At 43.0% G+C, this 18,061-nt stretch overlaps 1 protein-coding gene across 4 annotated transcripts in view; it reads left to right on the top strand.

The window, feature by feature from the left end:
• The first annotated feature begins 2,748 nt into the window (after window positions 1-2,748).
• Window positions 2,749-18,061, top strand: part of LOC102373183 (cytochrome b-245 heavy chain) — a 29,567-nt gene continuing 14,254 nt past the window's right edge. Inside the window, exons 1-7 of one of the 4 annotated variants that reach the window (XM_025205230.1) lie at window positions 2,805-2,853; window positions 3,267-3,317; window positions 5,467-5,562; window positions 7,093-7,203; window positions 15,196-15,280; window positions 15,479-15,624; window positions 17,614-17,804. In XM_025205230.1, coding sequence (XP_025061015.1) covers window positions 3,273-3,317; window positions 5,467-5,562; window positions 7,093-7,203; window positions 15,196-15,280; window positions 15,479-15,624; window positions 17,614-17,804 — 674 coding nt within the window. In that variant the 5' untranslated portion in view covers window positions 2,805-2,853; window positions 3,267-3,272. Of the gene's footprint in view, window positions 2,854-3,216; window positions 3,318-5,466; window positions 5,563-7,092; window positions 7,204-15,195; window positions 15,281-15,478; window positions 15,625-17,613; window positions 17,805-18,061 lie in introns of those variants that run through there. The other 3 variants (XM_025205241.1, XM_006015655.3, XM_025205246.1) reach the window with 3 other exon arrangements.

Genomic DNA, 18,061 nt, shown 5'->3' with positions numbered 1-18,061 from the left:
TAACCTGTGAAGATTGAATTGATTCATCCTCAGGCTTTTTGACTGTCTCTCTGTACTTTGTCACAGTCAGTACAGTGACTCTGTACAAACTACAGTCACTACACTAGCTAGTGCAGATTATGGACCTAGCAAAAGCCTGAGTTATGAATGATATATACTTCAGCTGGTATATAATCAACAACCAATAAGCTTCCATTTCACTCACAAAAAATAACCTGGGAAAGCAAAAGCTGTTTATCAAGCCTTTAATATTAGACTAGACCAAGAATGAATAACTGCATTTTGGATAGGGGTATAAAAGGAGCTAAAGGTAGCAATTCATAGATTCATAGATGTTAGGGTCGGAAGGGACCTCAATAGATCATTGAGTCCGACCCCCAATTATTGTTTTGTTAATCTGTTATATAGTATAACTGATCTATTCAGCAAAGTAAAAGAAGCAAAACATGGCAAATCGCATTACCAGATAGTGAAGGAAAGAGATAAAAATCCAGTTCTGGCAGGGAGTTCTTTTCTCAAGGACATAGACCCCAGCTACTTGGCATTTTCCAAGTCCACAGGAAAATGGGTTCAGTCCAGCTCCCAAAGTTTCAGTGAAACAAACAAATTTGAACAAAACCAATCAGAATATTTTTTTTTAAATAACCCACATATAAGTATTGGGTGTAAACAGGAAGAAGCTTTGGGAAGACCTTTGTAAAGTCAAGCCAGCCTGTAAGCTAGCTTCTTCCTCACTTGATCTAGGTGAGAATCCATATTATGCTGTTGCAGGTAACTAGAAAAGCAGAGACAAGCACTTATTCTTATGCTTTGGGAGTAATCACTAAAACCTTGGATTATATATAGGCTTCTCTCTTGCCTCTTTTGCCTGACTTGGGTGGTAATAATACCTTACCTCACCCAAGAGGGAATGGAGGATCATTGGGATATGTGACTGTATCTTAATTTGGTGTACAACCAGGGTAATTAGTAATGGAATTGCAGCTGTCCCTGAATTATGTGTCTAAGCTTGCAAAGAAGCCCTGACTGTACGCAGGCCATAGTCTTGTCCCTCAAGAGACCAAACTGTACCTGTTTTTGGTAACAGGTCACTTCCTTCCTCACAGTGGTACAAGATAATTAAAGGGGAAATGTGTGGACAGAAAAGTACACCTGAGGAATAAGTGGTTTTCTGTGGTTTGAACCTTGCAAAAGAGATAAATAGGAATTTCCTTGTTCTGTCACCCAGCAGGTCAGTATGTTTACTGCTCACAAGTCTTCTCAGAAATATAGGATTATGACTTAAATTTATCCAGATGCTAAATGTGTGAATCCAGTCTGTTTACTGAGCTCTTGCTAGATAATTATGCTGGCAGACAGGATGAATGAGTTTATATTAGATATGTGAGAACTAATGGCAAGAAGAATCAAACTCTTTGACCCTGAACATTTCTGTATATATGTTTCCCTAAAAGAAGATCTGTATATAGTGAAAGCTGTTGCTGCAGGAATATGCAAATTTTGTGCTTAAGTCTCTCCTATTCTAATGAGCTATTTTGCAAAAAAATTATAAAAACAGGAAATTTCAGAGCCTGCATACAAGTGAGAGGGCTTTTTTTTTTTTTTTTTTTTTTTAAAATGATTTTTTATTTCACACACTCCTACATTATAAATATTAATACACAGCTGGCACTTACAAGAAAAATACTTATGGGCACAATTGTTTTATTATATTTTTAACAAAAGCAAGTTCAAGGAATTCAAGACACAGACAACACCTTATGGGGGGAATTTTCACTTGTTCAGCAACTGTAATGAGTAGGAAAGGACCAGGAAATAGGCCAAAGGCTGTGAGAGGAGCAGTTTTATGGTACCTTCACACACCAGTTCTCTCCTGTGACCTACCATAAAGGTAAAACCCTGTTCTCACTGAAGTCAGTGCCTGAACTCTCACTGTCCTGCATGGAGCTAGACTTTCACTCATGGATCATGGCATATGCAGGAGTGGCCGAGATGTCTGCTTTTTGTATAGACTAACTGAAATTCATTTACCTCTTCTGCTTCCAGATGAATTTGCAATTAAGGGGGTGTGCTGTGTGAGAGATATACCTCATGGAGGTGGAGGTGGAGTCACAGCATATTCTGCTGAGCAGTCACTTGTTGCAGGCTAAAGGCATGATAGAAGGTTGTCAGACCTTCTGAAGAGAAGATCTTTGCACTGGCTTATTGAAGTGGCTAATATTTTTTCAGTTGTTCAGTTTCTTTTTCTATTAGAACCTTTGATACTTCAGAGACCACTTCCAGGTAGAGAAGAAAGGAGAAAAAAAAAAAAAAAAAAAAAAATCAAATAGTCTAAATGTTTCTTTTTTCCTCGTCTCCACAGGTATAAGTTTGTTGGGTTAGACACCACACCCTCTTAACCTTTTTTCATCTTTGACCTCACCACCAGCCCCTTTTTTTCTAATGCTAATTTGTACCAGATAAGGACCCTTCAGTCCATATACATCTGATAAGGGATCATTTAAAAACAACTGCAACCAAATGTATGTTTCACTGTTCTTCCTGGAAACGTTGTGGATCATAAGTTCATTCAGTATTGACTCTGTAGTACTGGAGGAGTTCAGCGCCTCTTGGGTTGTCTTCTGGTGAGAAAAAACATTTGGAGTGAGAAGGACATTGAGACCCTTACATACTCAAGTAGCTTGAGGAGCTGGGACAGTATGAAACATGCCAGCTATGACAAGGTCCGGAAATCTTTTCAGACTAACTGGCAGGGAGGGGAACATGTCTACAGCATTGGCTGAGGATTCGAGCTGTGAGCTGGTGAGAAGAACAGAGATGCCGATGCATGCCTTGCAAGGAAGGAAATGTTAGGTAAGCCTCTGAAGGCTGTCCTGGGGTACAGGGCAATGAGAAGTTCTAAGAATGATTAGTTAGGAGGTGAGGAATGAGCACCAGGATGCAGTGATGAACAAATGAAGATGTTTCTCATTGTTCTAGAATGGGTGTGTTGAAGTCTATAAAGGTAGCAATGTCTTGCAGTGGAAAAACCCTCCCATGATCTCTTTAGAATAAAAAACAGTATTGTATTAGGAGGAGACTTAATTGAGGTGTCAAGGCTTCAGAAGAAAATATAGTAAATCACTGAACCATACAGTGGTTTCAATTTAACTCTATTCTAAGTGAATGACGAAGGAAATAGTTGCAGCCAGGCTTCTGTTCTCACTTCCTTCTGTGAGAAGATACAGATATTTCCTCAGCAGTAAGCCAGTACACTCTCTGTTCAGGCAACCATGGGCAACTGGGTGGAGAATGAAGGACTCTCCATTTTTGTTATTGTAAGTACAATCCTTTCTTGCAGTTTATTTCTGATCACACATGCCAATTACTTGATGTTATTTCATATATGATCCTGTGACAAAGGGTGTTATATAGCACCTGAAGAGAGCGGTTACTAAGAGATTCTGGGTGAAATCCTAGTCCTGTTGGGGGGGGGGGGAAACCACAAAAAAAAACAAAACAAAAAAACAAAACCCAACAAGGGACTTGACTTGTATCCTTTGTGCCAAGTCTCATTTAACTTGCTATAAATATGAATGTAATATAAATATAAAATGTCTGAAATTAAGAGAGCAAGCAACATTTAATTTTGATATAAACTGTATACATTTTTTAAAAAGCCAACCCAGCAAATGATGGTACAGTAAAAGGCTTTTGAGAAGCAAATGCTAATAAAGCTGAACTAGATCACGATGTACAGTGCTCAGTGACAAGATTATGTGGGTCAGCGTTGCAGATTCCAGGATCCTGTATAGAGATGCACTGTTCACTTTCACGGCAGCTTTATGCAAAGTGCAAGTAACGTGGTGTTATACTAGCCAGTATGTTCCTTTAGCTCCAGGTAGGTTACAAAAGTGGTTGGAAAGTCACTTGTGGGTAGAGGAATGGAGTCTGGCATATAGGGAGAAATGGTTTGTATTTGGATTCCCCTGCGCCCCCCCCCCCAAATGCATGTGCTTGCTCTAGGAAGCCATTAGGTATTTAGTTTTGTATTAACAAGATGTATAACTAAGTTAACGACTTGTCAGATTTTGTTGAAGCCGACACAAATACACCAATAGGAAAGAGGTGATTATAAATGTTCTCTGTACAAGAACTCAGTATTACCTGAATTTTAATAAAGTATATTATTTCCCCTAAAGTAAGAAAAATTGTTTTCAAAGAGTTATTTGAAATATAGAAAGTAGTAAGGGAAGATGAAGAGAAGTCGTAAAGGGAACTCTTTTGCTAGAGGGTTTGAATGGAAAAATGTTCTGCTTTATTCACAGCTACTGCTATAATACATTAGCTGGGCATCAAGTTCCTAATGCAACATTAAGAATTTTTCTAAAAACTTTTTTCATGGAGCATTTAAGGCCTAGGCTAACTGCAAACTCCTTTACAGCCACAATGGTGGGCCAAGGAACACTGCAGGAGTTACCCCTGAAGCCAAAGGTTAGGTATAAAAGGAAGCTGGTACTACAGTTTGTCAACTTTGATTGTAAGCATAATATTTAAAGTTTACCCACCCACCCCAATCTCCCTGCTCTACCATGTTTGTGCACCATTAGCCTGGTGCAGCATGGTGCAAACTGTCCACAGTTTAGAGCCATTTCACTGTGTGGCTTGAAGTCCAAAAGCAAATAGCGTCAAGCTAAGGGAAATGTACTGATTCAGTGCAATTGGGTTGCAATGGGAGGGCTGCTGCAGGATGGCTAGGAACCCTCCACCACACCCTTGTTTTTGGCACAACCCACAAATGTGGATCTGACCAAAGATGTGCAACTGAAATGATATTCTAGCCGTTAATAACAGGCACCAACAAAAGTAGATGCGCATGGGCCCAGTGTCACATGGATCTTGCACAATCACATAGCTATACCTATGCATTTAGGCAAAAGATGACTCAATTAGCTGCTGTAGGATTGTGGCTTATTTTCTCCATCTCTCGGAGCAAACTAATCCCACACCCTTTAGCAGATCTAGCCTTCCTTCCAGTACAGGCCAATGCTGTATAGGGCAGTTACACTTAAGGAAGTATTTAGCACCCTTATCTTAACAGTAACCAGAGGAATACTCCACATGCTTGAGGAGGGAAGAGGGGATTCAGTAGAGAGGGTAGAAAGCTGGGAGTGAGGAAAACATTATAGAATGAAAGAGCAGATAAAAAGATCTCCTTTAGTAAACAAAACAAACTCCCCGCACCCCAAAAACACCAAAAGCCTATCAACCCTTACTCTCCACAGAGAAAAGTCAATCTCCATGAAGTTAGAGTAGTCAGAAGGGATGAAGATTCATAAGTTAAGAAGAAAAGAGACTATTAGCTCATCTGGTCCAGCCTCCTCTATGCTACAGGTCATAGACTTTCACCCTATTATTCTTTTACCAAACCCAGATTGTTTGATTGAAGCATATTGTTTGACTGCATAATGTGTTTTTCTCATTCAGGTTGTGTGGCTGGGGTTAAATATCTTTCTCTTTTGGTGGTATTACCTTGTGTATGATGTTGGAAAGGAATACATCTACACAAGGGTACTTCTTAAGGTAAGTCCAATTCATGCATTAGCTTGGCATATGTTGAATGGACACATGCTTAAGATGGCCTTCCTATATTTAACTCAGTTTCGTTTGACCCTAATAGCATCATGCCTGAAATGTAAGTTAGTAGTTCCAAAATCATGTATAACAATACATAGCTCTACAATACAGAAAACCAGGAGATATCTCCCATTCTTAAGACATCTTCAAGTGGGAATTATGCTCCTTTTAATTAAGAAGCACAACACAGATGTTAACCACTTATTTAAGCAGAGAGAGAGTAAAATATTGCCCTGGAATGATTGCTTCAGTTGTTCTTTCATGATGACATTATTCATTGTCCCAAATTAAATAATTTACATACCAATTTGCCTAGAAAGGCATTTGCCGTTCATGACTATATTAAAAATATATGGAAGACCATGGGTTGTGAGCCATAATTGGATTGTCCCGGGGCAGGGCGCTATGACCTACTAGAGTTTCCAAAGGTTCCAACTTTCTCATTACAGTAAGTATGATGAACAGGGATCCTGGTTCTCTGATAAAAAAAATCCCAAGATTTCTGATGTAAAACAAACAAACAACAAACAAACAAACAAACAAACAAACAAACAAACAAACAAACAAGAAAAAACACAAAACCCTAAATTCACATTTCTGTGATTAAAATGAAACATAAGAGCAAGTGAGAGCATCTCTGTCCTTTTATTTTAAAGCATGGAAAAAAACATGGATTTGGGGTTTGTTTTTACATCAGAAAATTTGGGATTTTCTTGCATCAGAAAACCAGAGATCCTAATGATGAAGCAGGGGGCATTTTTAGCCTCCTGGCCCTTTGCCCCATCCCCAGACAAATAATCTCCCCCTCCATGGACCAGCCAACCTCCATCTCACAAGCTGCACCTGGTGCCAGTTTAATCAGTAGTCACTGGTGCTGGAAGCCAAGGAAGTACATTGGGGTTGGGGTGGGCAGAGATGGTTTGCTTGCGGGGTGGGATGGGGAGATCAGGAAGTTAAACGTGTCCTCCCCTGGTCCCCAGGAGGGGTGAAGATAGCCCCTCATTCCCCCCCCAACTATAATTGCTCCTGTAATACCCTCCTGGACCCTGCAAACCCCACTGCAGAACCTGGCTGCCCCTCCTCCCAACCCTCCACTAGCCCCCCCCCCAACCTTGCATTGGGTGGCCATTTTTAACTTGATCTAACCTCCACAAATGTCTATATATACCCTTATAGTCATTGGACATGGAACTTTACTACCTGGTGATATCTGCCATTAGCAGACTTAATAGGTAGCTTGTTATAAAGCAATTATGTACAGTTATTAAGAACTGAAAAATAGGAAGGTCTTATTGGAGGAAATTTTGGTTCCGTTTTCTATTGTTTCCATTGGCACTCTTATGAAATCTAAATGATGTTAGTGAAATCCTTATTTTCATTTCCTCCAATGAAAAGCTAGTGAAACATGTCTGTGAGACTCATACAGATTAGTCCCCTCTATGATACCCTAACTTATTGTCCTATATTACATTACAGCATGCTTTAGCACTGGCAAGAGCACCTGCAGCTTGCCTGAATTTCAACTGTATGCTAATTCTGCTGCCAGTATGTCGAAACTTGCTCTCTTTCCTCAGAGGATCAAGTGCGGTAAGAGAAAGAAACGCTTTCAAAATAACATGCGAGATAGTAGCCTGCCTAGCCGTTATACAGATAATACCCAACTTAAGTTCCCCAAATCACCACTGAATTGTAGTCAATCATCTTATTCTCATTCAAAGACAGGAACTAGAAAACTAGTGCTACTACCTGCCATAACTCATGGACAGAAAAAACACAGAAGCAAGTGCATTCCCATATTTATGTCATTTTCATCTAAGTGATTGCGTTCTTCTTCCCATCCTCAACACACACATGAATAGCAGCTCCAGATCAAAGGGCTGCTCTTGATCTGTAAAGCCATCTGTCATTTCCTGTCTTAGAGGTACCTTCTCTGTTTTATGCGCCACCCCAATGGTTGAAGTCAACTAAGACTTATTGGGTTTCTCTGAACCTCCAAGAAGCAGGATTTTTTTCAACATAGGGCTATAATCAGCTTCCTGCCTGCAGTGCTGTTAGCCTGCTCCCTGTCCCACAAAGCTTTCACTGCTGGGCCCAAGCCTTGTTCAGGCATAGTTTTATTCCTCAGCATAACATTTAAGCAGCCAATCCATCTGCCTTCTCAGCAGCTCATTTCTTTTCATACTTCTTGTAGCAGGTTCAGAGATTTTTGCTTAGTTCAGACAAACAGTCTTTGCCTTTACAGTCCTTTATTTTCTTGGCTACACTTACCTCTCAGAAACATCCCAGACACAAGTCAACACTCAGTACCATAACATAGTCCATACAGGGCTCAGTCACAGTCCTGACAATACCTGAGAAGGTGCCTCTGGCTTCCTGCTGCTCTCTCTGCACCACAGTCCTTCTTCTCAGACAGTCTGTGACTATTTCCCTGGCATGGTGCTGCTGCTGCCTCTAGTCTTGCAGCCCCTGGGTCTTGTCCCAGACTATGAGAATCCCTACCCAAGTATTGCAGTTACTAAACAAGCAACCCTCTGTCTCTAGCTTTCTCTCCCTGGAGCCTTTTGACTTCCTGTGGCCACTAATTATCTCCCTCAGCTGGCCCAGTCCTCCTGACCAGCCTTAGCTGGAGTCCCTGGCCCCTACAGCCCACCACACCTCTCCTTAGCATCTATTGTAGCAATCAGCCTCCTCCCTACAGATGTTCTGTCAGTTGTTTATAAGGAGCACCTAATCACCTCCCAGATGGACCTGCCGTATGCAGAGAGATGGCTGGCCTGCTTGTATTTGCCTGATGCTTGAATCAAATGGCAGAAGGGTAAATTGTACTCATCCTGAACTATGATATACATCCATGTCACACAACACCTATGAAATGCAGAACAAGTTTGTCACAGCAGTTAGTTTAATTATCGAGAAATGCAGGACTCGAGCAACAGAGGCATTGCTTGCAGAATCTTGCATCTGACTTGACAGATCTGAATAAATGTCTTGTTATGCTTTGCAGGGCTCAAACTATTGCTTTTAATCTTGCCAGTTTGATGTACAAAGCTAGAAACTAAGAATAAGAATGGATGCATAAGAATGAATCTTCCAGAAAAAAATCTAGGCCTAACATATAATATGTTCTGTATTCTCCATATAACTGTCACTGTTTAAGAAACCATTAACTCTGAGATTTTTACTTCTCCTTTTGTAGATAATTTCTTAATATTACATAATATTTATATATGGAGAAAATATGGGAAGAAAACCACAGCTGAGAATTGCAAGAACTGTATAATCTCTAACATTCTTCCCACAAACTGAACATCATCAGTCATTAAAAACATGTGAGGTTAGATCACACTGGGCCTTCTTATCTCAGATACTATTTTACTCTAATGTTATGCATCCCCCCCTTTGTAGAGTTTAATGCTGGATTATTTGTATACCCCATAATGCCACAATTTAATTGGGTTCCTATGAAAACTGGAGTATAAAATCAAGTCATTAACAACTAGCATGATGCATATAGAAGCAAAGTTAAGGTTACATAAGGATACTTTATCCTGGCATGGTTTTGAATGCTATTTTTGAATGCTTGACCTTTACAACTCACTTAGGCTAAAGGAGCAACTGTTGGTTATGTTAGTAGTGGTAACAGTAACAGTAGTTAAGAACATTTACATGTGCACTTTTCTGCAGACCTGACTAATTAGCTCCACTGTAAAGCATCACAGTCTACATGTGTGCCTACATTAGGGCATAGTAAATTAATTAACTCCATTGGAAGATAGTACTGTCTGGGACAAATACTATCCTACAGCGGAGTAGTTATGCACGCCAAAATGCATGTGTAGATGGCGACCAGGGATGGGAATGGGGCACAAGGGTACTACAGTGTGGACTGCCTGCTGGCTAGCCCTGCACTGTAGTACCCTCATGCCCCAGTCAGCCCCTCTGCAGCACATTGAACTGGAGTAGAGCAGCCCTGGGCTGGCAGGCTGAGCCCCTGGATCTCCTGCCAGCTGGGGCTGCTCTGATCCAGCTCAATGCTGTGGTCCCAGGCACACATGTAAATGCTATGCCTGGGATAAATAAACTCTGGAGCAAACTGCACCAGAGTTTATTGCTATATGCTAACTGCACATGTAGATGTACCTACTAAGTGCCATATTGAGTCAGACAAATTGTCCATGTATCTTGCCCACTTTCTTGCCTCCAAAAGGGGTCAGTGGGCACTGGTCAGTGTACTCTGCTCAGTATCCCCCCTTGGAGCACTCATTATTAACCTTTGACCTGCATTCTCATCTCTGTTTTCACTTTTGTTGTCCCTCAGAATCTGCTTTTGTGTTTTATGTGGCCTCCCTGGCTGAGGGAAGCTTGCAGTTTTCTCGGTGGGCCTAGCCCACTGATACTTAGCACAACAAATAGGCCTGTCTCCAACAGTGGCAGTAGTGGATGCCTTAGAGGGACAGCATAAAAACAGGATATGTTTAGAGTGATCTATCCCATCATACCATCCCTGGCATCCACCATCATTGGTGAATACATCCCTGACAGTTCTGTTTAATAGCTATTAATGTATCTGTCATCCATGAAGTTGGATATTCTTCATAAGTTGGTTATTCTTCACATTGGACAACTACTAGAAGCTAGTGCACATCAGGACAGTGGGCAATAAAACTATCATATTTACTTGAAACCAAGACAAGGTTTTTCCTGCCCAATTTAACATGGAAAAAAGCCCCCCAACTTGGATTTGAGTACAAGCCATTGGGGAGGCAGGTGGTGGATCCAGCTCCAGTTATGAGTCTGGCTTTGGCTTGGGGCTAGAGCCATAGCTACTGCCTGCCCTCATCCCCACTATTTCCGCCATGCCCACCCACAATTTCTACCCCTTGCCTCTTGTTCACCCCACCCATTGCTTATTTCCTGGTTCCAGCAGGTTCTAACCCTGTTGCAGCCTAAGGCATAGAGCATGTGCTTGCTCTGGGCCTAGCTTGGCAAGGCAGCAGCTGATGCAGCAGTGGCAGCTCCAACCAGGCCCTGGGGCCTGGGCCAGAGCTGCGTCCTCCACCACAGTTACTAGGCTGGACTGGAGCTGGAGCAAGCACATGATCCATGCCCTAGGCTGCATTGGGCTGGAGCCTACTGGAGCTGGAGGGAAGGGGAGCGGGAAGGAGATGAGGTGGGGAGATGGTGGGAGACCAGAAGTGGCAGGAGGGGCAGAAAAAATGGGGAGGTCAGGCAGGGGAGCAGGCACTGAGAAGGAGGGCAGAGGTTGTCAGGGGATACAGGTATGAGGGAGTGGCAAGTAGCAGGGAGATGTGGGGGCAGATACGGGCAGGCAGGCAGCAGGGGGGCAAGTAGCTTGTGGGACAGGCAGCAGGGAGCAGTGTGGGACAAGGGATAGGGGTCAGGCTTCTTGACCTTCCCCCTGCCTGTCTCTTCCTACCACCACCTCTCCCACCACTTGCCTCCCTACCACCTGTCCCTTGCCACTGCTTTCCCCACTGTAGTGAGGAGTGGGGAAGACAAATTGAAGGTGACCCTCCAGTAATTTGATTCTATATATGCAAAATTATAACACATTTTGAGTAGTCTTGGCTTTGGATAAATACAGTATTTGCCAGACAGCAGCAGAATGCTGGATTTCAAGATGCCTAAGATTATGGATGGCTCTGAAAGGAAAGTATGATCCAGTGGATAATGGCAACATAAGCAAGTATTTTCATCTGGCAACTCCATTATGAAAGGCAATGTTGCTAACTAGCTGAAATTCCATATGTCTAGGTTCTATTTCCAACTCTGCCAAAACTGTTCTTGTGCTCAATACCTGTTACAAAACATGAAGAAGGATAACAACCAGTCCATGAAAGGGTAAAAATTGGGCTCATGGAGCTAGATTCTCAGGCTTGTTCTATTCCCACTTTGTTACTGCAATTGTACAAAAGAAAAGGAGACTGAGATGCATCCCCATATATAAAACTGAGCAATAAGAGCACAGACAGAAATGCAGCTCCCCAGTTTAACTTATGGTGCTTCACAGAAAGCACCATTAGTTGTACTAATCCTCCCAAGCCAACAGATGTTATCTCAGGGGTGGGCAATTATTTCATCTGGAGGGCCTCTTAATAACATTTGGTGAGCTGTTGAGCACCACAAGGGTAGCCCCTCCCCTTGACAGGTGCCCCGCCCCCTGGTTGCCATCTTGAAGTCCTGCCATCTGGAAGTCCTTCCCCTAACCCTTGACCTTTGCCACTGAAAGTCCTTCCCCTTGCCCCGGGAGTACTTGGGGGGTGGGAGGCTTCCCAGCTGTGCTGGGGTGGGAAAGCAGATGGTTTGGAGCCCCTACCTCAAGGGGGCTACAATTCACCCACCCCATCCTCCAGCACTGGCTGGGCAACCCCCAGAATGAGCTCCCTCTGCTCCCTTTCCCCCATCTCTAGAAACCAACTTCTAGTGTTAGGGAAATCAGTGGAAATCTCAAAACTGGTTCCCAGGAGAGAGAGATTAGATTTTATGCGGGATTTTATGTGGGACCTTCTATTTCTAGTACTAAACTGCTTACTTCTTGAATTATAGGACTCTGATTTCTCATTTTGCAGGCAATTTCCTAATGTTATATTAATGTTATATGCTAAGAAGATGGGAGAAATCCCACAGCTGAGAAAATTGAAGCTTTTTGTCTTGTGTCCCAGAGAAGATGTCTTTCTTTTCTGCTGACACAGGGCAAGTTCTGCTGCACAACTTCCTATTTGAAGTAGAATACTAGCAGTCACCTGTTACCACACCAAGTTAGCAAACAGCCAAACCCACAGGGAGTTGTAGATTCATTTCTGCTGAATCACTAGGGCTTATTAAATTTCACTCTCAATATGGCTGGACAACCCATAAATGAAGAAGCAAGGGACCCTGAAGGGAGCTCAGGCTTTTAAAATAGGCATTTGTGAAGGTAGCTGTAGGTCTTTAATTCCAGTCACTTTTTGTAAACAAAGCAATACCTTAAGGAGAAGGTATTTTTTACCTCATGCAAAATATGGATAGCTCTTTATTGGAGTGATTTGGAAATGTTACCAATTTTATTCTTTTTGCCATTTTCTTTAATCAAACACATTCAGGATCTGTAAGCTGTGGAAATGCTGCTGCAAAGATTGTGACTTCATTTTATCAAACAAAGTAAAAATGATCTAACTTATGCAGCTGATGGTAGTTCAGTAATACTGTGGTGGAAACTTTTTCCTAACAAGCACAAAAGAACAGTTAGGCTAGGGACAGAAGTTACACATAAACCAGTTTAAGTGAGCAGAAATTGGTTTAAACCTGTAACAGCACATAAGTTCAGGGCACATAAATCAGTTTCAAAATGGCCGAAACTGGTCTGAGATAAACCTGGTTCAGTGCAGTATCAGACTTAATTGATTGAGGTCAGACCGGTTTATGGAACTTCTGTCCCAGACCCCTTTCTAGTTTAAGTTAAACTGGAGTCCCCCAAAATCCCAGCATGCCCTGCAGCCCCGGGGGGGGGGCTGTGCTCTCTGCTCCAGCGGAGCAGGGCTGGCCCCGCCCCTCTGTTCCCTAGCCAGAACAGGGGCGGGGCCATGGCCAGATGCCAGACCCCTAAAGTGAAGGGGGCAGAAAAAAGGTTTATTCCCCTCCCACCAACACGGACCTGCCAAGCATTTCTCTGCACACTGCTCCAGTGGCGGAAGAGGGGAGAATAGCCAGCCCTGACAGTAGCCTCAAGTGAACTGGCCAAGGTGGCCAGTTCCCATCACAGACACAGACCCAAGTTGGGGTCCATCTGGTGCCCCATCTGCTGCTCCAACAGCAGGGATGAGACACCACCTGGCATGGCCCTCCCTGAGGCAAAGGGGGTTTATTGTCCCCTCTGACGGACCACAGCTGGTGTCTGCCAGCCCGAAACTGCCGCCTCCACCAATCACTCCCTGCGCAGAGTGAGCAGCAGAATAAGCTCCTTCTCTATCCACTCTGCCCGAGACCAGAGGGAGTGGGGAAATAAACCTCCTCCATGCACCCATTTCCTAATGTCCCACCCGCAGCACAGCCCTCCCACCACTGGGAAGAGGCTTGTGCTTCCTGGGAAACCAGACAGGGGCTGCTGCCCCCATCATGATCCCTGTCCCCTCGCTGCTCCAGCAGCAGGGGTGGGGGCATGGCCAAAGGCTGGCTGGAATGGCCCCCTTAGGTGATGGGGGCATGGAGGGGGGTTACTTCCCACCTCTGTCTGGCATCAGGCGGAGGGGACAGGGAGGGGGCTTATTCCACCACTCGCTCTGTGCAGGGAGCAATTGGTGGAGGTGGTGGTCGGGGCTAGCAGAGTAAACCCCTCTGGGTTCCCTCAGGGGGCCATGCTGGCCAGTGTCTGGTCACACCCCTGCCACCGCCCCTGCTGCAGCGAGGGGGAAGCACCAGGCAGATCTCAGTTTGGGTTCATGCCATTAGGACAGGGAACGGGAATTAAACCCCCTCCCTGGCCAGTTCACTTGAGGCTGCTGCCGGGGCTGGCCACACTCCCCAGCACAGCTTCCCTGCAGCCAAGGGTGTGCTCTAGTGCCCCCCCAGCTTCTGGCCTGAGCCACTGCATGCATGTGCCTGAATTTCCTCAGTCAAGAGGGAATGTCTATTCACTTACAAATTGGTTCAGTCTAGGCAGGTTAGAATAACTTGCAAAGATAGAATCAATTCAGGCGCTGGCTTTTTGAATGTCTGTCCCTAGCCTTAATGTTTAATTGAAAGAATGGTTGAATTTTCTTTGTATATCCTCCATGTCAGGTATTTTGCTTCCTTTTATTTAATTAACATGTATTCCTTCAAATATGGCCATGCAGTACTGTCATCACTACTGCAGAATTTGACCTTTCAAAATAACAAGTTCGAGGGTTCTTAAATACTGTTTGCATAGTTGGGGTACAGTTAGGCAGAGTAATGTTTTTCTATACATGGACACATTTACAGTTTAAAGTTACATCTTAAAATGCAAAATAATGGGAAGACCAATCTCTCCTGTCAGTCAGCACAGTGAACAGGGTAGCACTGCTATATGAGGAAGATCTCTCCTATAAGTTAAGTAACAGCTGGAAGATAATCAAAGAAGAGAATTGCATCCTGCTCATATTTTAACATTGATTGATAAGGTGGATGTTTATGACATATCAAGATATGAACTAACACAAAGGGTCTAAGTCATCCATGGTGTAACTCTGCTGAAGGCAAGAAAGTTGGAAAGTCATAGTAGAAATGAATTTGCCCTGCAATCTTTATCTTCCTTTTTCTGTTTCCCTTCCCCACACATACTGCTCCTCTAGCCTTCTTTGTTTTATTCCTGGAAGTTGAGCATGATCAGCCCTATCTGATTAGCAGAAAATATTAGATATCCACCCAATTTTCTGCAAAGTACTTCTCCCAGGGACAGGAAGAACTTCCATACTTTCTTTTATCATGTGGAAATGTGCTTATCTTGTTTTCTAAATTTCTTAATAATAATCAGATATAAACTATTATCATGTGTACATGTTACTGTACCCTTGATGCTAGAAATAATTTGCAAATACTTTTCCATTCTTTAAACCAAAGTGCTGCTCAACACGGATCAGGAGGCAGTTGGACAGGAACCTCACCTTTCATAAAATGGTGGCATGGATGATTGCCCTTCACACTGGTAGGTGTTCCCAAGTTTCATTACACATAATATCTAAGTAGAAATAGTTTTTTCTTGATTTATAATGAGGGTTGTTTACATGGATAGAGAAAATGAAAATTCTAATCTGTGGTAGACAAAGCTTTAGTGTTCAAAATCCAATAATGTTGACTGGGTACCTATTCATTTAACACTTGTTATTTTCTCTGTCATTCTCAGCAATTCACACCATCGCACACTTATTTAATGTAGAATGGTTGGTGGAGGCACGTCTTAATAAGAAAGGAAATTTGTCATATGCTCTTTCTCAACTTGAAGACAAGCCAGATCAAACCTATCTGAACTTTGTTCGGGAAAAATATGAGGCAAGTGAAATAGTGCCATAAGGAATATTCATCTGTACAACTGTGTCATCGTAACAGAGGTGAAAAATCTTCTAATGGCTCCAGAGACATGAATTTGCATCCTGCTTTCAATTTGTGCCAAAGGCTTACCCAGTCAACCCAACTGTAAATGCATGCCTGACCATTCAGACTGAGGAGTAAAGGACATCTATATGCATGTGGAATGCTGTTGGCCATAGAAACTGGCATGCCTCATGCATGCTAATCTAAAGGGCCATTTGGGTTGGACCTTTAACTTGTCTTAAATGAAGTCATTTGCATTTGGTTGGTAGATTATAGTGCAGAAGCAAACATCATGTAATGTATTCCTTGACATCTAGCAATAATTAATTATATTAATACAAAGTTTAATAATACTTCGCATTTTTCCCTAGCAAATTCTTTGGAGCCATTAATTCAGACTAATTTTACTAACTGCAGCTGCTCAGTGCCACTGAAAAGCAAAGTATTGGTTTAGGTGTCTAAATATGGTTACAGGCCACAAACTTCATCTGCATAATTATGGAAATGTGTGTTTAAGTAATTTTTCTCGAAGAGCTCCTTTCTCCTCCCCATTCCCTAACCTCTGCATTCCAACTACTTTCTATTTAGAAGCTCTGCTTCCTACAGTCCCTTCATAGCATCTGGTGAAGTGAGTTTGAGTTCATGTAAGCTTATGCTCCATATATATATCTTGTTTGGTTAGTCTACAAGGTGCATATCTACTCTGCCTTCTGTCTGACTTCAGACAACACAGCTACCTACCTCTCTCTGCACTTAGTCCATAACAGAGACAGAAAGTGAACTCAGAATGTCTGATTCTGATTTCCATGCATAAACATTTAGAACACATTTTCTCTATCCCTCCACCGTAACAGGGGCATGTGAAGCGGGCCCTATTTGCTTCGGATTCGGCCTGAATCAGGGACAGTGATTCAAACTACGAACTATGAAACTATGATTTGTTGATTCAGATCACTGTCCCTGATTCAATTCAGCTCAATCCAGATCTGAAGATTCGATGCTGATTCAGACATAGACACATCTTTAAAAAAATTTTCTACATACCTTGAGGTAGCAGGCGCGGCTCGTGATCGCTGCAATGCTGGGGTACATGGAGCATCCCACAGGAGCACAGGGGAACCCTCCACGTGCTTGACGGCAAACTCAGAAGTGGACTTCCGGTCCACTTCCAGGTTTGCCGGGGAGAGTGCAGGGCCTGTGCACCTTCCTTCGCTTGGTGATCAGCCACAGGGGGACTCTGGGTGCCCCCCCAGACCCAGGAGACAGCAGTCACCGAGCCAAGGAGGCATGGGGGCCCCCCTGCACACTCTCCAGCAGACCCAGAAGGGGACTGCAAGTGCTTCTGGTCCACTTCTGGGTCTGTGGCTGAGCACGCTGGGGAGCCCCCTGCGCTTCTGTGGGATGCTGCATCTTCCCCAGCACTGCAGCACTGACAAGCCCCTGCTACCTAGAGGTATGTAGAAAAAACATTTAAAGCTGTGTCTATGTCCGAATCTCTGAATCTTTCCAAATCTCTCCGAATCAATTTGGAGGGTTCCGATTTGATTCGGAGAGATTAAAGTGTCCTCTGATTTTGATGCGAATTCAGAGATTCAGTCGCCAAATCAGGCCAAATCTCTGCCGAATCGAATCAGGGACCGAAGGTTCACATAGCCCTACACAGTAACTGTTTTGTATATCTGCTCTTATCCTACAGTAAGTGGAAGCTAAACCACAGTATTTAGCCCTATTTCATTCAGGGTAGCAGTTGATGCAGGGTAAGATTCAGTCAAATTGCAGTGTTGCAGAACAAGGTAGTCTTTTACAAAAGCACATGACTTAGAATGAACTATTCTCAAGATTTCTTATAGAGTGTCTTAGATTTTGAAATAAGAAAGTTGGGTGCTGCCCAGCACAAGTTTGATATGTTTTCCTCTCTTTAGACCAATGCATTCATTTATTTTACAGAATCCTGTAGGTGGCCTATATGTTGCTTTCACATACTTGGCAGGTCTCACTGGCGTCATCATTACACTATGCCTTATATTAATCATCACATCATCCACTAAAACTATTCGAAGGTCATATTTTGAAGTGTTTTGGTATACCCATCATCTCTTTGTCATCTTCTTTATTGGGCTTGTCATCCATGGTGTTGGGTAAGTACTTGTAAATATTCACTGCACACAGCATGTGGCAGTTAAGGTGGTGGTGTTTAAACCCCCAAAACAGACTATTAGGGCATATCTCCAAATGCAAGGGCATGCATTTGCAGGGCAAAAATAGTAGTGGCACAGATTTTTGCTCCTACTTTTTGCTACATCATATGCCTCTGCATGTGTGGTTTGGTGTGGGGCAAATTACCTCACTTTGGGGAAACTGCTCTTTCCCCACTTCGGGGAAAATGCTCTTTCCC

This window comes from Alligator sinensis, unplaced genomic scaffold (assembly GCF_000455745.1).
Source record: "Alligator sinensis unplaced genomic scaffold, ASM45574v1 scaffold243_1, whole genome shotgun sequence".
Classification (NCBI taxonomy): Eukaryota; Metazoa; Chordata; order Crocodylia; family Alligatoridae; genus Alligator; species Alligator sinensis.
This window is presented reverse-complemented; position numbering and strand designations above follow the sequence as displayed.